At 54.3% G+C, this 20,870-nt stretch overlaps 2 protein-coding genes across 6 annotated transcripts in view; one reads left to right on the top strand and one right to left on the bottom strand.

Moving 5' to 3' along the window:
• The window catches only part of CACNA1D (calcium voltage-gated channel subunit alpha1 D), a 300,604-nt gene extending 286,868 nt beyond the window's left edge, over nt 1-13,736 (top strand). Inside the window, exons 41-47 of the mRNA XM_055342673.1 lie at nt 2,045-2,161; nt 2,869-3,236; nt 5,472-5,621; nt 5,935-6,098; nt 8,904-9,025; nt 10,592-10,912; nt 11,384-13,736. Of these exons, the coding sequence (XP_055198648.1) occupies nt 2,045-2,161; nt 2,869-3,236; nt 5,472-5,621; nt 5,935-6,098; nt 8,904-9,025; nt 10,592-10,912; nt 11,384-11,677 (1,536 nt within the window). The 3' untranslated portion in view covers nt 11,678-13,736. The remainder of the gene's footprint in view (nt 1-2,044; nt 2,162-2,868; nt 3,237-5,471; nt 5,622-5,934; nt 6,099-8,903; nt 9,026-10,591; nt 10,913-11,383) is intronic.
• Nucleotides 13,737-15,377: 1,641 nt separating this feature from the next.
• CHDH (choline dehydrogenase) overlaps nt 15,378-20,870 on the bottom strand; it is a 38,031-nt gene continuing 32,538 nt past the window's right edge. For all 5 annotated transcript variants that reach the window (XM_055342667.1, XM_055342669.1, XM_055342671.1 and 2 more), the window contains 4 exons: nt 20,156-20,290; nt 19,162-19,304; nt 18,623-18,725; nt 15,378-17,869 (listed from right to left, as the gene is read on the bottom strand). In XM_055342667.1, coding sequence (XP_055198642.1) covers nt 17,451-17,869; nt 18,623-18,725; nt 19,162-19,304; nt 20,156-20,290 — 800 coding nt within the window. In that variant the 3' untranslated portion in view covers nt 15,378-17,450. The remainder of the gene's footprint in view (nt 17,870-18,622; nt 18,726-19,161; nt 19,305-20,155; nt 20,291-20,870) is intronic.

The following is a 20,870-nucleotide window of genomic DNA, read 5'->3' as shown; positions in this document are numbered from 1 at the left end:
AGCCTCAGATCTGTGGCCAGCCTTTCCTCCCGGTGATCCAGAACCAGACAGTGAAACCCTGGTTTAGCTAATCTTCCCTTGACGACCGAGCTCTGGAAAACACTGTTGGACGCCGCTGGGCTTGACCGTCCTGCGCACACCTGAAGCTCTGTGTGAAAGAGCCCTCCCCCACCTGACCTTAGCGCCACCTTCTCGATGTTTCCAAGAGGATGGCAAGTGGGTCCACGTCCAAGCAGATGATTCCCCTGGCTCAGGTGTGCCAGATTCGGGGATCTTGCGAGAGGGAAAGCAGGTGTGTGTGTGCATCCGTAAGTGTGTATGCATGTGCGTGTGCAGCTTGTGCTGGGGTTAGAGGGACAGGAGAGTGAGAGGCAGCCTCACTGACCATACCATGGACTGTTCTGGACTTGGTCGCAGGACACATGTGTCTTTCCCTGACAAGACCACAGCTTTCCTAGCCAGGAACCTGAGAGCTCTGAATCCCAGTGGCTCTTTCACACCCACCATTTATGAAATGGAAAGCCCCCACCCCTGCCCCTCTAGTCAAAGAATGGATCAAACCAGACCTAGCCTGGTGTACCATTTTTAACAGCATTGTCTCCTATGGAGGAGGCTGTTTTCACAGGAGCCTCTTAGGAAGTTCCTGTAGGATTTTACACTCTAAATTACTTTCACTGCCACTAACAATGGCAGAAGACTGGTTCTGAGCATTCCCACACCAGCGGGACCAGCCCTGTGGGACCCAGCCAAACTGTGGCCACCATCTCCACCCCAACCCTCCCCACTCCCCACTACTGGGGGTCCCCTGATGCCCCACCTGTAGGCCCAGTTGTCCCCCACAGTCTTCCGTGATACAGAGCATTAGCTGCAGGTGCAGCCCTGTACAGCCAGGGTTCAGGCACCCGCCAGTGTGGCTGCTGAGTTGCAGAGGGAGTGCCAGCAAATGAGGGGGTCCTGCCCGGATATGAGACAGGTGGGCTTAGGTCTGGGGGCAGGGAGGAAATGCCACTTTGAGATGTCAGTCCTTTTGTGGAAAAAGATAAAGTAGGTGTACTGTCCCTGTTATTAGTCTTTAGGTCAGCATGGTATTTTTCTTCAAGTTGGTGCTCAAAACATAATTTTCTCAGAGCCAACAACTCCACCTCCCCGTGCGTGTAGTGTAAACATCTTTAAAGTTTCCCTAACAAAGTTGGGAATAACAGAAGGGCTTCTCCCAGGGCCTGTTCCAGTGGAACCCGGGACCCAGTGTAAGGAAGGCCAACTGTGAGGGCTCAGGCAAAGGAATATGTCTGTGAGGGGTCACCTGGTGGGTCCCACACAGCCCCCAGGGGCTGATGAGCCCCTTTCAATGTGTTGTGGTCTTTAAGATGATCCAACTGTTGGCAAGTTCTTGGCCTAACACCAGGTTCCAGGCCAGGGCATCACGGATGGCCATGGAGGCTGGCGCTGCACAGCAGCCCAGGTCTGTGTGTGTGTCGACTCATTCTGTCATGGTCCTGAATGTGCTGGTGATTGCAGTGTGTGGTGTCACTCCCTCGTTCCCATGGCTTTTTTTTGCAGAACCAGTGGCCCCGAAGGCTGCGGGTCTGCTTTGCCCCCTCACACTTGTACTTAGGTCACAGCCGGTGAGTCCCTGCCACCCTCCCTATAGAATGGCCGGGTTGTGTTCCTTGCCCCCACTGGGGCTCTGGGAAAGGACCCTGCAGGCCACATTCTATAGACTATCATTTAGATGTGGGCTTGTGCTCTCGGCCACGGCAGACACTGTTCCCTGCAAGTGGGGGTATGTGAGGAGGAGGAGACTGGGTGGAAGGCCTCAAGCACCCCAGTCTAGGGGACCAGCTTGAACTCCTGACCACACCCTTTAACCCTGGGGCTTCAGGGACCCCTCAATTACACTCACACGAGCAGTCACTTCCCTGGGTTGCCTTTTGGAGAAACCTTCCCTCCCCACAGCTGAATCAGGCAGGAGCAGAGCCAGGACCCAGGCCGAGCCCAGCACGCCCACGTTGTCTAATCCATTTTGCCATTTTTGTTGATCTAGGCAGGATTAAGGACACTGCATGACATTGGGCCAGAAATCCGGCGTGCTATATCATGTGATTTGCAAGATGACGAGCCGGAGGAAACAAAACGAGAAGAAGAAGAAGATGGATTCAAAGTAATTATTCCACGCCTAGCTACACACTGGCCACTTGGAAATAGCGGGGCAGGACTTCAATTTGGGCAGTTGGTGATCCACAAAAGAACCTGGAGAATGCACGCCAGCTCCCGGGCCTAGAGGGGCTTCTGGACCATGCTCTCCCCACAGCAGACCTTCGTGCTGAAGGCTCCTCTGGGGCCGGGCCTGCTGCTTTCCTGAGCTGGCCCCTCTGTCCCACGCTGGCCGCTTCAGAGGAGCCTGGCCACAGCCGCTCGGCCAGTGTGGCTGAGCATCCTGAGGCCTGCTAGCCGCTGCCCGCCTGTGTTCCCCCCTTCTTCCCTGGGCCAACTCTTTGATCTGCCAGCTGGCCCTCAGCCCCCTCCCAGCCCAGAGGGTGTGCTTCCTGTCCAACCTCAACCGCTGGGGGCTGCCAGCCTGCCCTGCTGGGTGTAAGTCACCTCAACTTGGAGCGACTGGAAGAGCACACTCGTGTGACAGCCGAGAGCTGGCTCCCCACTCAGGGATCGGTAACCTTCCTCATTTCAGGGGGACCGGCTGCCACACAGACACATCCACCCTGATCTGTGAGACACTCAGATTGTTTTACAGGGATCCTACGGAGCTTACCTAGAATTTGTTTTTCGTGTAGAAAAAATTACCTAACAAAGCTAGCCTGCATCAAATACTTGTTAAATTACCTGGTGTTGTCTCCCATTATTTTGCAGAGAAATGGTGCCCTGCTTGGAAACCATGTCAATCATGTTAATAGTGATAGGAGAGACCCCCTTCAGCAGACCAATACCACCCACCGTCCCCTGCATGTCCAAAGGCCTTCAGTTCCACCTGCAAGTGATACTGAGAGACCGCTGTTTCCTCCAGCAGGAAATTCGGGGTGTCATAGCCATCATAACCATAATTCCGTAGGAAAGCAAGCTCCCAGCTCAACAAATGCCAATCTCAATAATGCCAATATGTCCAAAGCTGCCCCTGGAAAGCGGCCCAGCATTGGGAACCTTGAGCATATGTCTGAAAATGGGCATCACTCCTCCCACAAGCATGACCGGGAGCCTCAAAGAAGGTCCAGTATTAAAAGGTAACCTTTAAAATGTGTTTGCACTTGGTGATGTAGTGTCTCCCCAAGGCGTGGCTTTCTCCCCCCCCCCCCCCCGCTCTGGCACACACAGGAGACTCTGAGGAGGCATCTGCACGTGAACCTGCGAGTGCCGTGAGCTCATGGGCCTCGTCAGGCACTAGCCAGTGATGAACCCAAAGGATGGAGGGCCATGAGCTATCCTGTGCCCTGCCAGAGGGGCCGCTCCTTAAAACAGCAGTAGTTGCCGTAAACTCTACCTTCCCCAGTGGTGCCAACATACCGTGGGACAGGGGCCGGCAACCTTTGTCTTGTAAAGGGCCAGATGGTAAATATTTTAGGCCCCGGCCACCACACAGGCTCCACAGCAGCGGCCGAGCTCTGCCGTTGGAGAGAGAAAGCAATCCTAGACAGCGTGTGTAAATGTGTGGGGGTGGCTGTGTCCCAATAAACCTTTAAACTTTATTTACAGACACCGCAGTGTGAACTTCATATAAGTCCCATGTGATGAAATGGGACGTTTTTCTTCAATTTTTTTCTTTCTTTGCTGTCTTTTAAAAGTATTAAGAACTGTTCATAGCTCATGGGCAGTATAATGGCCTGTAAACCATAGCTGGCTGCTCTCTGCTCTAGGAACTAGCCTGATATCTGCATTTTAAATTTTATTGGAAATATTTAACTTTTATCTTCTCCCTCCCTCCCTCCCATGTTATGCCTTTCCTGGATAGAACCCGCTATTATGAAACTTACATTAGGTATGTGCTCATCGCCTGTGTTTGTGTGTTAAATACTCTGTGTTGTAAGTGTAACCAGTTGGCCTCCAAGTGCAGAGGGATGAGAACATCCTTTGAGGCAACAACCTGATAGGGTAGTGGAGCTTGGGGCCGTGGACTCCAGAGGCAGACGTCGTTGCTTTTTGATTTCCTTCTCTCTTTCTCTTTTTTTTCCCCTCTCTTTCTCTTTTTTTGAGATTTTATTTATTTTATTTTAGAGAGTGCATGTATGTGAGCAGGGGTGGGGAGGGGTGGGGCAGAGGGAGAGGGAGAGAATCTCAAGCAGACTCCTTGCTGAGTACAGAGCCTGATGCAAGGACTCGATCTCACAACCCTGAGATCATGATCTGAGCCACCCAGGTGCCCCAGTAGTTGCTTCTTTCTAAGCAAAGGAGCGTTCAGGTCCATATACGCACAGACTTTGTTCTCACCTAAGAGCTAATACTCACATGCCAGCATGCCCAAGGGCTAGCCCCTACATGCCTCATGACTGTGCAGGGAGAGCCTACTGTATACTCCCCTGGGAGGCTGGCACTGCCTCTGCTGTCTGGGTTCAAGCCTCTTATGGGGGCTTCGTAAGAGTATGACCCCAACCTCCTGAAGACCAGGGACTGGGCCTTCTCCGTAGTCTTCTCCATAGTCCTCAACATATGTGCAGTGTATCCTACTCCGTATTTGCTGAACAGGGTTGAATTGTAAGAATGATCATTTTCTTGGGGACAGAGAGACTAAGTCTCTTGGCTTAATTAAGTGTAACCAGCTGCTCAGGAGCAACCTGAGAGAGTGGAGAACTTGGAGGGGGCACAGTCATCTCTTTGGAAAGAGTTGATGTCACAGAGCTTAGCTGGTTTTCCTGAGGACTGGAGCCAGGTTAAGGGCTTTCAGGGAGATAGCACGACAGTCTTGCCATGTGGGCACAGCAGGCTTTGAAAAATTGGCAAGTGTCACGGGTGTGAGTCTCCCCTGGGACCCAGGATCCCAGACTCCTGTCATATTTCCTGGGACAGAGGCAGTGGGAAACTGGTAAGGGAGCTCCTTTGTTCCAGATCCTAAAGTCACACGAGCCAGAATAGAAGGAACAAGGATCAGAGTAGGTGGCCGGGGAGCCCAGCATTTTCTCTCCAGGACTGCTGATCGCTGTGGCCTCTAGGTCCATTTCCTTGTTCTGTTCCCCAAATCACACCTTCCTCTTTGACTCCATGGCCCTCGGGGAGAGTGGTTTGGCACGAGCATTGTGCAAGGTACTGAGAGATGCACCCTCTCCCAGCACACACACATGCTCACACACACGCTCACACACACGGCACCACCGCCAGAGGCCTGAAGAGTCCAGTCCCAGGTCCCCCCGGGAGAAGCCAGGGGCACGTGGGGGCAGGGGTGCTAGCAGCACACCGAGGCCGGCTCAGGAAGCGTCTGCCTGCGTGCTCAGGGGCTCAGGTGCTCGGGGCCTGTGTCACAACTGCAGATCTGACTCGGGAGATGAGCAGTTCCCAACCATCTGCCGAGAGGATCCGGAGCCCCACGGGTACTTCAGGGACGCCCGCTGCTTGGAGGAGCAGGAGTACTTCAGCGGCGAGGAGGGCTATGAGGATGTGGGCTCTCCGGCCGGGGGCAGGTGAGCAGCGCTGCGGCTCGGGCCGACCTCAGGACGTGGCCCCTTGTCCTGGAAGTGAGGGCCCACCCGTGTCCCAGGTGGCTGGCCCCGGGCGGAGAGGCGGGGGGAGGGGACTGCTCTCTCAGACCAGCTTCTCCCAGGGCCCCGAATCTTCCATGAAGCTGAGGACTGACTGCCTTGCTCTCAGCCAGTCCAGGGTGTCCAGGAATGGTGGGGAGAGGACTGTCGCCGTGGGTCTAAGCTAAGCGACGGGGCTTGCTAGCGAGGCTGGCATGTGCCCCTCACCCTCTCTTTTGGCCTTTTTGACCGCCAGGCAGAGCTACAACTACTACAACCGATACCCGGGCAGCAGCTGGGACTTCGAGCGGCCCCGAGGCTACCATCACCCCCAAGGCTTCTTGGAGGATGACGACTCGCCCGTTTGCTATGACTCCCGGAGATCTCCAAGGAGACGCCTACTACCTCCCACCCCGACATGTGAGGCCAGATTTTTTGTTTTGGGTGAAGCCTCCCAGAGAACAGTGTGTGCCTCCCCCGGCCCCGGCCCCGAGGAAGCATGACAGCTGTGATCCTGCTGCATTAGGGACCCCGGTCCTCCAGACCAGATCCCTGGTCGGAGACCCTAGTGGCTTTCCTTTCTGCCTCGTCTGTGTGCCGCGTGATGGAGCTCAAAGCACTTCAGTGGTGGTCTTGACTCTCTGAGAACAGAGAAAGGCAGCGTGTGGTCCCAAACGTGCACAGCGTGTGGCATCTGATAAGGGGCTTTTTGTGCTTGTTTTCGTTTCTTTGAGCCCAGAGTCCCTCTTGCGAGGTAGTCACCATGTGCACCGTGTTGTCGTCAGGCTATCTCCGTGGATGGGGTGACTGACCCTCAGAGGGCAGAAGGGATCGGCCCTGGCACGGAGCTGGACCTCATCCTAGGCCTGTCCCACCAAGCCCCATGCCTCCGAGGTGCACCTGGGAGCTCTTGGTGTCTGTCCATGTCTCCTCAGTCCCCACCAGAGAGTTCCCCTCTCACCCACCCTCTCCACCCCTCGGCTCTCATCTCTGCCAGGCGTCAGCTAGTGCCCTTGCTCACAGGGCAGGTTTTGGGTCAGCGCTCCCCCTCCCCCCGGGGGCTGGAGGAGACCCATCCTGCTAGAGAAGAGGTGGGGGCCGGGGTAGCTGTTCCCCACCTGTTTTCCTTAAGCAGGTGGCCTAAGCAGTCCCCCAGAGATCTGATTCACCCCCAGTGAGGAACCTGGGCCGGGGTGAGAAACGTAGCAGTGGCCTTTGCCAGCTCCTGGCCAGGCAGTTGGATTGTGCACATGTGGGCATTTTGGTGGTGGTTCAAGAACATCCAGTCCTGCTGTTTTGAGGAATGAAGCACATACTCGAGCAGGGCTCTAAATCAGTAACCACAAGTAGCCCAGACACATTGGCTCTGAGTCGGCTAACTCTGTGTGTGATAACCAGTCCAGCTGGATGGCGCCAGGGGCCCCCTGCCTCTCCGGCTGTCGCAGGAGACACCATTTCCTTAGTTAATATTTAATTCAGCCCCAAACACATGCTGAACAGAGCACTTCTGAGCTCCGTGAATACTGGGTGACACAGGCGAGTGAGGCCAGGCAGAGGCCCCTTGCCCAGGGAGTGCCACTGCGCCACCTGGATCTCCCTGTGTCCCCTCCGGTAGCCCCATTAATGCCCACCATTCAGGGGCACTGCCCTAGTGAAGCAAAGAACCTGAGCGGGCCAGAGCGGAGCAGAGAGCGGGCCTCTTTATTTGTAAGGGCAAATAAATTTTATTTGCTTTGCTGCTCATCGGTTCAGACCTTGGGCAGGGAGAAGCTGGAAACCTTCAGCCTGTGTTCTCAGCAAAAATGAGATTACTTCGTCTGCCGGCGTCGGTTGCATACAGCAGATGAGATGATCAGTGTCTACATGGATTTTCAAAACCGCAAGGCACTACTGGAATGAGAGAGATGGTGGTTTCCTCTCCTGGCTCCCAGCCTCTGGCCCCTGCCCTCTGATCCTGAGAGGGTTCTAGAGGGAGTGCCAACGAGGGAGGCCCATCTCCCTTAGGGTATCCCCCTTAGGACACATTGCCCTCCCTGTGTGGTGCAGGGAGGACAGGATGTCTGATGGGGATAGCAGGTGTCATGCAGCTGTCCATGTCCCACCTAGGCAACTCCAGGAGGAGGAGGAGGAGGAGGAGGCCCAGCACGCCCCACAGGGGCACCTCAAGCCCGGGTGGCCAGGGCCGTTGTCTCTTCTCCCCACACTGGGCAGGGCCAGTCAATGGCTCAGCCTGGTCTTCTTACACTTTTAGACTAGAGCTCTCACAGAACCCGGTTCCTGCAGCTTCATGTGACTTCTAGGAGGCCTGGGAGGCTCACCCACCCCTATGGTTTTCCAGTATGGGAATTAGGGGTGTGTTTTGCCAAAGCAGGAGAAATGCCCTGGGATCTTAGGAAGCAGAAGCTGAAGAGACCTGGCTCCTGCCTTGCAAACTGTCAGTAAGGCCCCAAGCCCTTTCTCCAGCGCCAACGCCCTCAAGGGTAGACCTGTTCCCAGGGGAAACAGAGCCCCTGGCCTGTGCTTGGGGCCCAGAACTCAGGACCCCCTGGGCCCTGTGTCCTGTGAAGCCACAAACTTTGGATCTCTTGTCATTGCTCAGCCTGTGCACCAGCCTCTATTTTGAGTGGTTGTTAACAGGACAGTTGTGTTCTTTAACATTAGAGGTGTTTTCTGTTTTTGCCTTCAGTGCTAGAGGAGCTGGGTCTTTCCCAACAAAAGAACTCGCTTCTTACCTGGTTCAGTTATAGCAAGTCACTCCCCTTGAAGCAGGTAGAAGAACGGGAGCAGCAGCAAGATGCCGTGGGCCCCAGAGACTCTTAAGATGCCTTTGGGGGCGGCGGGGGGAGGCGGCAGCAGGTGTTGTAGGATTCTAGAATGACGTTGTGTTCTAGACCTGAAGTGCTGTGGTCCCCACAATGTGTGTACAGGACCAGGGGTGTCAAGTCAGAGCAGCTGCTCTCTGGAGCCTTTAGCTATGCCCTGTGATAACAGGCATTACTTGTACAAGAAGCCAACTTGCACTTAACTAAAAACACCCCCTCAGTTGGGCAGTTTCTTCAGCCTCCCAAAGTTCTGAGACCTCACTGCCTAATGCTCTTCCTGGGACATATCGCTTGCTTCCTCTCGGGCTCCCTGCTGAGTGTCCAGTGGGCCACCCTGACCCCAGAGCCCTGGGGCCCCCACAGAGCGCTTGTTTCACGACTGCTGGTGTGCTTCACTTCTCAGCGCACCGGAGATCCTCCTTCAACTTTGAGTGCCTGCGCCGGCAGAGCAGCCAGGAGGAGGTACCGCTGTCCCCCACCTTCCCCCACCGCACAGCCCTGCCACTGCACCTGATGCAGCAACAGGTGAGCCGCCCTGTGTGGCCTTGATACCACGTGCCTGACGGGTACCCTGTGGACCCCGCCCTCCAGACACCCCCTTCTCTTTGGCTGCCAGCAGCAGAAGCAAAAAAGGGGAGAACCTTCACAGACACTCTGGCTCCATCCTATAGCAACCTTGCCAAACAGATACTATTCCGACCCCCTTTTCACAAATGAGCAAATATCAGGGGAGAGGGTAGGTGACATGCCTAAGCTCACACAGGAGGTGTGTGACCGAGTTGACAAAGGCATCCTAGGCCGCCAGCTTCCAAAGCTGGGCTCTTGGCTTGGGTGCACACTGTGTTCTCTCTGGGGCATTGACGATGCGGCCTAGTACAATCCCTGACCCAGGGAGTGGTGGTCGCTTGCCTGGTCCTGAATAATCAGTGCTGCCCTTTATTTGCCGAGATGCTCTCCTTTCATTAAAACATGTCTGTGGAGCCCTTTGCGCGCAGGGCCCTCTGGTCACAGGGGTGGGTGAGCCTAGGCCGCAAGGAAAGATGGTGGTCCAGGGAGAAGGACCCATCCACAGTGTGACAGGTAGGAGCTCAGGGGCTGGAGGGAGGGTGGGGCTGCAGCCCACTCACCAGGGGCTTGCCTCAAGGACAAGAATATGGTACTTTTTCTTTCTAAGAAGAGCACATCAGAGATGCCACCCACTGTGTACATGTGTCAGGGGCAGGAAAGCATGCAGGGAACACCCAGTCTGTAAATTTGCAGAGCTAGCTCACCGCCTAGGTAGCTCACCGCCAGCATCCTGAGCATGTGTTCTGTTCCAGGTTTCTCTGCCAATTTTTTACTTTCCTGCCTTCAGTTTTTGTATTAGCTCTTATTTGTGCCCTGCTTTATCGTGAGAGGGCAAAGCTTGGGAAGGCCCAGCCATCAAATGCCACAAACCAACTAGGCATGGCAGTCTATGTGGGCACGTGCATGAAAACGCTCTTCCCTGTGCTGTCCCGCTGAGGACACCTCTGTGCCTGCATTGCCTCCCTCAGGTGGTCGTGGCTTTTGGTTGGGCCACGGGCCATCGTGGCCCTCCGTGCAGAGAGGGAATGCTGGGGCCAATCTGTTGTGGTGCAGCTGTAGGTGGGGGAAGCAGGGCTTGTGCCCAGAGCTTCAGAGCAGACCAGATGCCTGCTGGTGTGATGAATTGCACTAGAGTCAAGAGAACCAGCTGTGTTCCTTCTGAGGGCTGGGAATGTCTCGTTTGCCCCGAGTGTACTGTATTTGAACCTAGAGTGAACGGGGTGGTATGTTCATACACCATACACCACAAGGTAAAGAAATGTCTTCACTAATTCTCCACTGCTTGGTGGCAGTTTGACAAATTAGCAGCTGATTCCTGCTTAGGAACAGTCCTAAGAAGTGCATTATGGATTTGGGAAAACCAAAACTAGTCTGCCAGAAAGCCAGATTTCACTGCCTGTGTCCTCTTCAAGTCCCTGTACAAGGCTGCCCCTCTGCAGCCATGTCTCCTGCTTGGTCTGCGTGAGGAGGCCTGGGGTTTGCTCCTGAGGACCTCTGACCCTGCCACCTCTCATCTCTCCCCAGATCATGGCAGTTGCGGGCCTGGATTCCAGTAAAGCCCAGAAGTACTCGCCGAGCCACTCAACCCGGTCGTGGGCCACCCCTCCAGCGACCCCTCCGTACCGAGACTGGACACCGTGCTACGCGCCCCTGATCCAGGTGGAGCGGCCAGAGGCCCTGGACCAGGTCAACGGCAGCCTTCCATCCTTGCACCGAAGCTCATGGTACACGGACGAGCCCGGCATTTCATACCGAACTTTCACACCAGCCAGCCTGACTGTCCCCAGCAGCTTCCGCAACAAAAACAGTGACAAGCAGAGGAGTGCAGACAGCTTGGTGGAGGCAGTGAGTATGCTCCACTCCACCCCAAGGATGCCAGGATGGGCAGGCTCTGGCATAGCAGAGGGGGACCTGCAGGGGCAGTGGAAGTTCTGAGGCCGGGGGGGCGGGGGGGGCTCTGGGACCCAAGTGTGCCCCTTTTCCTCTGGACAGCGCCCATTCCTTGGATACAAAGATGGTACTTACAGCAAGAGTATAAAAATACTGCCACTGCCAGTTCTCATAAAGGAGCTGCACCTAGGATTGCAGGTGCCGGGCCTGCAAATACTACTACTCTTGTTGGGCCACATGTAGTGTTGGAACTCTGTGATGTTTCAAAGCCATTTACATTTAACTGTCATGTGTGAGGTCTAGCAGACACGATTGGCTGAGTCCCAGAAGTACATCGTGCGGTTTGTGCTTTAGGTGGTTCCTGTGCGCTTCTCCCTGCAAAGCCTTCTAACACTTTTATGCCGTTCGTTTTTTTGTCCTATACAGGTCCTGATATCCGAAGGCTTAGGACGGTATGCAAGGGACCCAAAATTTGTATCGGCAACAAAACACGAAATCGCCGATGCCTGTGACCTGACCATCGATGAGATGGAGAGTGCAGCCAGCAACCTGCTCAATGGGACTGTGCATCCCCGGGCTAACGGGGGCGTGGGCCCTGTCTCACACCGGCAGGACTATGAGCTCCAGGACTTTGGGCCGGGCTACAGCGATGAGGAGCCTGACCTCGGAAGAGATGAGGAGGACCTGGCAGATGAAATGATATGCATCACCACCCTGTAGCCCCCAGGGAGGGGCAGACTGGCTCTGGCCTCAGGTGGGGCGCCGGAGGGCCAGGAAAAAAGTGCCTCATAGTTAGGAAAGTTTAGGCACTAGTGTGGAGTCCGTATTCAATTAGACTTTTGTACAAGTGATGTCATGCCTCAAGGAAGCCATAAACCTGGTAGGGAACAGCCGTGCACCCGTGCCCAGCCCCAGCTGTGGGAAGCAGCAGGTCCAGCCTTCCTGGGGAGGACCCGAGAGGACGAGGACGTGGGACAAGCCCGGCCCACTCGTCCAGGGCGCCCCCGGGGCACTCGCCCGCACCCACCTACCTGCTGGCACGGTGGGGAAGGTCAAGGTGATGACGATCACCACACCTGTGTCATTACCTCAGCCATCGGTCTAGCATATCAGACATTCACTGGGCCCAGCATATCCATTTTTAAACCCATCCCCCCAAATACACTGCTTCCTGGTTTCTGTTTAGCCGTTTTGAAATGCAGTGTGTGAGTCAGGACCTACCTACCAGCCGTCATCTGGAGAGGGGAGCAGGACCTCATACATGAGGTTTTCTGTTCTGTGACCCCAGTTTACAAGAGTGTCACTCAGTCGGTTTTGGACTGGCAGCTTAAGGGCAACTGTAAACTGGAATAATCATGCACTCGCAACCAGGTAAACTTAGATACGCTAGTTTGTTTAAAAATTATAGATTTACTGTACATGACTTGTAATATACTATAATTTGTATTTGTAAAGAGATGGTCTATATTTTGTAATTATTGTACCGTATTTGAACTGCAGCAATATCCATGGGTCCTAATAATTGTAGTTCCCCACTGAAACCTAGAAATTTACTAGCATTTTTACTCGGGCTGTACAGAAGTAGAAGAAATAGAGCCAATTCTCATTCATTCAATGAAAATCTTTTGGGGATGAAATTTCAAGTTCAAAAGAACTTGACATTAGATTTTTTTCTAAAATATTTTGAGTCACTCTGAATCTACCTTTACAACAAGATATACCAGATGTTTAACAGCCTTTGCTCTGAGCAAGAGTTCTAGGATTTGATAGTGTACCTTTGGTCCACCATGGGTTACAACTGTCTTTTCTCTCACTAGCCCTCCGAGAAGCTCATTGCGTAGGTCAAGCTGGTTACTCTGACCCTGTGGCATTCACAATGGCACCTCAGCTACCCCCACAAGACATTTTCGCATCTCTGGTGTAGAAATTATCACACAGGTGAATGAAGTTCCTCTGCCCTTGCTCCCTGAGGACGGACGCTGCTGCTTGTCATAAATCGGGGTGCTGGGGAAGGGGGTGGAGGGGCACAGCGATGCTCTGCGGGATGGGAACGTCGGGTCTGTCCAAGTTGTACTGTTGCCTTTTTACAAAACACTGCTGTACTGTGTGTTCTCTTTGAGGGCTTTTATATGCAACTGAATGAGGGCTGAAGTTTTCATTAGAACGTACTCACACTCCGATTGTACTTCCTGATGAAAACCCACTTTTGGACCATTAGACCCACCAAGGCTTCCTTTTCTGTTCAAAGAATCATGCCGACTTTGTCAATTTACCTTGGCAGGGATTCCCTGCGGTCAAAAAAAGATAATTAGCAGTTTTGGGTTCAAAATTTTTAAATATTACCTGGGCAACCTGTTAATGTTTTGGGTTTTTTTTTGTTTTTGTTTTTGTTTTTGTTTTTTGTAAATAACAAGACTTTGTTATGAAGACCTTACAAACCTCTTCTTAAGACATTCTTACTCCAGATCCAGGCAAAAACACTTCAAGGTTTGTAAATGACTATTTCCTGACGTAAATTTTTTTTAATTAAAATGCAAAATGTTCTTCAGAATGTAACTGTGTAATAATTGTATTGCATTAGGGAGCTCTTGTTGCAAAGAGCTGGTGGGGGCCGGTGAGGGCAGTCCTGGGACTCTGAGCAGTTCTCGTACCCTGATGGCTCCCTCCTTAATGCCCGTGGCTAAGTCAGCACCAGCTAAGTCAGCACCAGCTGCAGAGAGCACGGTTTCTCCTCAAGGGCTAAGCCACTGTTCCCATCCTTTCTGCTGGGTATTGTTCTTCCTGTGTGCCTTCTCAGCAGCAGCCCAAATTGCCTCCACCACGATGGGGTTTTGTGGTGCAGGCCACCCTCTTTTCCAGTCAGTACTTATAAACTAGAGTTTGTACAGCCTGCACCACTCCTAATAGGTCCACTTTAAGTCTGGTTCAACCTCCTGTCTATTAAATTGTTCTTTGTAAGAACAATTTGTTGAGCCATGTGGGTTTTTTTCCCTTTGCTTCAGGAAAGATTTTTTAAATTTATTTATTCATGAGAGACAGAAGCAGAGACATTGGCAGAGGGAAAAGCAGGCTCCCTCTGGGGAGCCTGATACGGGACTTGATCCCAGGACCCAGGGATCCCAGGATCACGACCTGAGCCAAAGGCAGACATTCAACCACTGAGTCACCCAGGCATCCCTTCAGGAAAGTTATAAGATTAAATGTTTCTCCTTTCTGGTTCCCCTACATCCCCTAAAAAAGGTCATTCTGTTGTGTTCCCAGGAGTAGTACATTTGGTTTTGTGTTTTTCATAGCACGAATGGAAATGGCAGTTCTAACTCCCAACCAGCAGAAACCTCACAAACAGCTTTTCCTCTCGTTTCTACCCAGCAGCCTGGCCAGATGGGCCTTTCCAACTGTTTTCCCACATTTTGGAGCCTGGGAAGCTCTCCGTACACAGTGTAGGCTTTACCTGCCTTACTGCTGACCCCACACTTGTGAAAGGAACCAGGGTAGTTTACTTCACATTGTTTATATTTTATGGTCTTCGCTGTCTTTGCCAACTGCCTGTTTTCCTGAAAAGGTTTCCATTGTTATGATGGGCTTTAGGTTTGTTCTAAATACAGTCCTCTGGCACAGAGCTCCAGCTCCTTCCCTGACTCAAAAACAGACACTAGGTAGGCTTTCATTTGTTAACAGTGTTTATTTCTCCAAAATGATATTCCTCCTTTCCTGGGGATGTCAGAGGGCAGGAGAATGAGGCGCAGGCCTGGGGCCCGTGTGTCCAATGTAGGAGCACCAGTGAGAGAGGCCTTGCAGACACCCTGTGGGGATGGTGGGATGAGAAAGGACATGGGACACTGCCTAGGTCTCAAGATAGGGCTGGTGGAGAGGGTGTGTGTTTCCTTCTGGTTTTTTTTTTTTTAAGAGAAAAGGACGCGGGTATTAGATGTGATGTTAATTTGGTGGAAGCAGGAAACTGCCTTTGTGGGGAGGAACAGCCTCCAGGCTGGAGAGGAGACTCTATTTGAATTTATGGAAACGAGGACTCCCATAGTCTGCCTGGGGAGCAGAGAGGCTGCAGGTCCAAGTGCCAGGACCCGGCTCCCAGGACCTGCCATCTCCGGTCATGCTGCAGACGGGCTGCTCCTCCACCTGTGCGCTATGACCCCGAAGCTACCAGGAAGCACCTTCAGCTCATGCAGCAGCTTGGACATAGGCTTCTTCGAAGGGGTCCATGCTCAGGGCCCGCCCAGGTAATACACAGCTCTGTTGCACTTCAACCATTTTTGGAAAAGTACATTCTTCTGTTTGTGAGCATCAGGGGGTCTTTGCTAAGGGGCTTAAGTTAAGATTCCTCCCAGGGCAAGTGCTGGCCTGGTCTTTGGGTGCCCGGAGAGCTGCTGCCTGTGGCATGGCTCCCCTAACCCAGTGGGCACCCTTCTCCCTCTCGGGCTTCTGCAGCCAATGGCCCTCTTTCTGAGGTCCAAGTTTCCCTCGTGGCAGGGACTTGGAGACGGCCTGCTGTTGCGACAACGGGCCACGGTTCCCCCCTGCCAGGTGGCTGCACACTCACCGGGCAGGGCCTGGGCGAGCAGCCGCTTCAGAGCCCAGTGTTCTGCCCTCGGCTGGACCCCAACAGCACGGTGCTCCGCTCTGAGTCCCGGGAGGCCTGGATGTAGGACACTCACGGTGTTCTCTTTTGAGACTTATTTCTGCACATGGTGTGTGATCATCGGGAACAAGACTCAGTGACCAGGAGTGGGCGAGGGGCCTAGATGTCATCCGGCCGTACAGCATTCTGTGCCTCTGGCCACAGGTCATTCTGCTTATCTGACAGGGCGGACACAGTAGTAAACTGGCCACGGGCTCAGAGAACGCAGAGGCCGCAGGAGTGATCGGCTGGGTCACCTGGCCCACCCGCACGAGCGAAGGTCAGCACAGTCCCGCTCAGGCCTGGGGCCCCTCTGCCCACTAAGCTCGCTGCCTGCTGGCCCTCTGAGCAGTGGGGTGGGCACCTGCACTGCCCCGCTGTCCTTTCACCCCTGCAGGCGGCTCCAGGACCCCGAGGGTGATGACCGTGCACCACGGCTGCAGGCAGATGGGGAAGCTCTCTAGGAGAAACGGATCTCCTAGCACTTAGAGCCTCCCTTGGAACAGAAAATAACAGGTAAGATTCAACCAGAGATACTTAAAATTTTTAAAGGAAGGAGTAGTGTGGTGGTTTCTTCCTCTCTCTCTGGAAGGTCTTTCTCACAAACACAGGTTGTGGCTGTCTGGCCTCCAGGCCACCTCGATCCTGGGCGAAGCCTGGAATGCCCCCTTTCCCTCCCCTCCTTGTCGTGGGTCCCGCTCAGCAGGTTTCCATAGCACAGTTCTTCTCTCCCCTGCCGTAGATGGTGGCCTTGGAGATCTTCGGAAAAATCAATCCAAAATGCATTTAGTTTTCATCACCTTGTAAGAACAGTCTGGCTGAGGCATCTCCACTCAAAAATCAGGTACTGGATTACATTGTTGAATTAGAGAAAGTTTAAAGATCAAAGAGCTATTTTAAATGCTACTTGTATCTGTTTCTCCCCACTGCCCCCCCCCCCCAACTCAAATCTTTGCCAGTTTATTTTCACAAGCTCAGGTACGTAGTTAGACTTGACTGCTTTTTCCATCAGCCTCGGTTCCATCCCCGTCTGTTCCTGCGGATGCCTGTGGAATACAAATTGGCCAGCTGTGTCCACTGTGAGTCGTTTCCCCGGGCTGACAGGAAAGCATCCTCTCTGGGCTAGCCGCTTTGGCTGGGAGCAGAGGTCTGGTCTGTGGGGTTTGCTCTGGGATTCTAGGTTTCCCCGGTAACAGGAAAATCTTTTAAAATGCTAAATCAGGAAACCTATGGTAGTTGAAGAGGTTCTCCAGACTCCTCTTTGAACAAGGTCCAGAAATGCTCTCATGGGGCTGTGTTAAGAACCAGAGCACTGGAGACGTGGGCCCTCAGAGGGACCCAACTGGGAGGGGACTCAGGAAGTAGAAGAGAGAGCAGCCCGTGTTTCCTCCGGCAGGCAGCTTTCCTCTGAGCAGGGATGCCCGAGGCTTAGGCATGGGCCTGGCTGCAAGGCTGCAGCCTGAGCCAGAGGATGCTCCCCACCCCTACCCCAAGAACCCAGTGCCCTCTAGCCAGCACCCCACTCCTGGAGCCACTTGCCCTCACTAAGAGGGCGGCCGGGGGGAGACCCTGGACTGCAGTGTGCCATGGAGTCTGAGACAAGGCGGTGGCAGGAGTCAGCCATCCTCTGCAGGCCTGCCCCCTAGCCCTCTCTCCTGTCCCTTAGGAGGCAGGCCTGTGGGGAAAATGCTGGTGAAAAGAAACCTGCCTGGCTGCTTGTACTGGTCTCCAAGCCTCAGAAATTACTCATTCTCAGCCACTGAATTGTGACATCCTAGACAGTTTCAGGAAAGGGCACCCGGGGTGGGTGCTGCGCTGACCCTCCTGGCTCGTCAGGAGGCATCTCGGGCAGTGTCCACCTCAGCGCTGGGTGGCCAGGGTCTGGGGCTTGTACACAGGGACATCCTCGTCCCAGAGCGCAGGCTGCCCCTTGATGATGTCCGCTGCTTTCTCCGCGATCATGATGGTGGGGGCGTTAAGGTTGCCGCTGACCACGCTGGGCATGATGGAGGCATCCACCACCCTGAGGTTCTCCACCCCGAGGACCCTGGCCTGCGGATCCACCACGGCAGTGGGATCAGAGGGCTGGCCCATCTTGCAGGTGCACGAGGGGTGGTAGGCGCTGTCTGCTTTTGCCCGCACAAAGGCATCTATCTCTGTGTCTGACTGCACGTGGCTTCCTGGCTGGAGCTCCTTCCCCCGGAATGGTGCCAGGGCTTTCTGGGCAAAAATTTCTCTGGTAAGCTTCACGCACTGGCGGAAATCTTTAATGTCGGTTTCTGTCAATGAGAAGAGACAGGTGAGGTGCCGCCTCTTACCAGCGGATTGAGCACGAAGAGGCTCAGTAAGCTGCCCGAAGCAACGGTCAGCGCCTGCCAGCCCTGTGATCCCACTGCCGTAGTGGATCCACAGACCAGGGTGCTCAGGCCGGAAAACCTCAGGGGCACAGAGCCACCAGGTCGTCTGTCACCTACTCATGGCCAGTTAGACTGCAGCCAAGCAGAGTCTCATGAAGGCCAATAGGCAGCATCCTAGGTGGACACAGCCTGCCCCAGAGGCCCTGGGTTTAAATGAGGGGCAAGAGTAGACAGCCTGCTGCTTGCCACTGTGGTTGTGAGCATGCTGCGAGTCGTCGGTGAGCAATGGGGAGTGCTCCTTTTTGCTGCTGCATGCAAAGAGGCAGGCCCAGGAAGGTTATCTGCTTTTGGAGGATGCTCAGAGTAACAGCAGCAAAACTGCTCTGTGAGCTCTATGTGCACAGCCAGATCTCCTTGCACCTTCTGGTGAATTGTTCTGAAAGCTGCAACTTTCTCCCGCTGTGCAAAAGGACCTGCCAGGGTTACTTCAAGTGACCCAGGACACACACAGCAGCATGTGCTAGTTTATAGCCCAAAGTGAGGGAGGCAGAGGGGGACTTGCATCTGGGGTATGATTCAGAGACAAATGTGAACCCCATAAAGGCATTCACTCATTCACTGAATGAATGACCTGGCAAGCCCAGGCCTGGGGAGACATGGGGGCTGGTGAATTACCTGTTGACAAGTAGTTGGGCTGAATCACAGGGTGGTCCCGAGGGTTGGCACTTCTCAGTTTGAGCCAGCCCACACTCGTGCCCCGCAGGGTCCCCACGTGTACCTAGAAGAACCAGAGGAAGCATGACCTGCCACCTCCTGACTCAGCAGCTTAGGCCCCAGGATATCCGTGGGATAGGACTCCACACCCAGAGCCAATTAAAAGCAGACAGATTCCCCCTACCTTCCACAAGTGGGGGGAAGGAAGATCTCCCCCCCTCCCTGAACCTGAACCTGCTTCCTGGCTTTATACCTGATGGTCTTAAATTTCCAGGGGCTTTCAGGGAAACCCCAGGGCCCTTGGCCACGTCTGTCCATTTCCAGCAGTCTGGATCTCTAGGGCATCTACCCTGAGCCATTCCTGGCACTGCCTCAGGAAGATTCCAGGCTCCGCCTCTCCCCTCCCCACTCGGACCCGCTGAACAGCTGGAGAGCAGGACAAGGCTCCTGCGCAGCCCGCCGAGGGCCCTGCTGCAATGAGGACAATGCGGCCTGCTTACCTGGTAAGCCTCCTGCTGGGTGGGCACCCGTCCATGGTCAATCACTTGGGACGGCAGGAAATGGAACTGGATGTCCGGGTGGGGGACTCCGGGCCGGCTCCGGATGAACCCACCTGTTTCCAGGTGCGCGGTGGCTCCATCCCCTGAGGAGCAGAAGAGGACGAGGCAGCTGAGCAGGTGGGCCGGCCTCCCCTCTCTGGGTAGCTCCCCCAGGCCCTATTCTGGGGCCTGGACCCAAAGTGCTCAACTCTGGCCTCTCATCCTCGGGCGGGGGGGGGGGGGGGGCTCATCCAACAGCACAGGTGTCAATACCAGCTCCTGCCAGGGGGCTTTGCCCTTCCCCTGGACTCCTTCACTGCTGACCTGACTTCCTCCTCAACATGTTACAGTTTCCCTAGCCCAACATATTTCGTCCTCCAACACCAGATACCTAGATCCGGGGCCCTTGTAACACCTACACCTTCTTCCTACCTCTCAGATATTCTCCACTTTACTAACGTCCTGATCTTAAAACTTAAGCAGGTTTACAAGGATTCTTTCCATTGATCCCCCAGCACGGAAGCTCCCTTGAGGGCACCTGCCTTTCTGGCACAGCATAGCTGGCAGGTGTGGGAGAAACCCATGCCGACGGGGATCTCCAAGGACCACATTCTGGCCTGGGCAGTACTCTGGGACTCCAAAAACAGACAAAAAACTGCTGAGAAATGGATGTTGATTGTGCCTTTACTCCTGTCCATCCGTAAGACAGAGCAGCACCCAGGCTCTGAGGAATCATACGCTGGACAGGCCTTGGGGTGCTGCATCTGGTCCTCACAACAGCCTGCCGGGCGTGACTATATATCCCCATTTTGCAGATGGGAAAGTTGAGGAGGCGAAAGGCAGAGCTAAGCTGTGAATAAGTGACTTGAGGCCAGAGCCCTCACTCAGCACCTCAGGAGGGAGGCCGTGCTGCCCCTCAACCAGCTCCAATCAGGTCCCGGACCAGCACGCCCACCTGTGAACTTCCAGAGCCACTCCAGACCAATCCGGACCTTCCTCAAGGGCTTCTGTGCCGAGTGGAGAGTGATGGGGAGGGTGCATGCCTGCTGGATGTAAATCTCCAGGTGGTCCTGCAGGTTCTGGCCCACTCCTGAAATGGGAGGGAGTGGTTACGAGAAACAGCTTCCAAGGGGGCCTCGGCTGTGCTGGCCTCTCAATGTCCCCTGGCTTTGAAAACGCCCCACCCCCACCCCTTCCACTTCTCTGCCAGGCCAGCTCCTGTTCACTTTGGCTTAAAGGTCACCTCCCGGGACATCATCCCCATACTCAGGGCCAAGTCTAGTCCTCTCATGCTGCCAAAGCCACCTGCCCTTGTCACTCACTCCCAGGGCAGCCCCTGTAAGCATCCAACACCGTCCTTCCCTGCAGCCACCCTCCCCGAGCATGGGTCCCCAGCATTCAGCAGGCACCACTCCCTGAGCTGCTGCCAGATGGCCTGATGGCCCACCCTGCACCCCTGATGTAGGGATAAAGAGAATCAGGCCTTGTGCTGGGCAGACGCTGTGCCAGCTCATCTAAGCACGCGGGGACATGGGGTGGCAGGCTGCTGTCACAGACCAACACTCTCACAGGCCTCTTATGATGAAGCCTCCATAGGAAAATGGGTCATTTTGAGGGAGCCTGGGTTTTAAGAGAGTTAAGAGGCCCTAATGGGTATCAAAGATAGTTTG

The sequence above is a fragment of the Nyctereutes procyonoides genome, unplaced genomic scaffold (genome assembly GCF_905146905.1).
Source record: "Nyctereutes procyonoides isolate TBG_1078 unplaced genomic scaffold, NYPRO_anot_genome, whole genome shotgun sequence".
In the NCBI taxonomy this organism is placed as follows: domain Eukaryota; kingdom Metazoa; phylum Chordata; class Mammalia; order Carnivora; family Canidae; genus Nyctereutes; species Nyctereutes procyonoides.
This window is presented reverse-complemented; position numbering and strand designations above follow the sequence as displayed.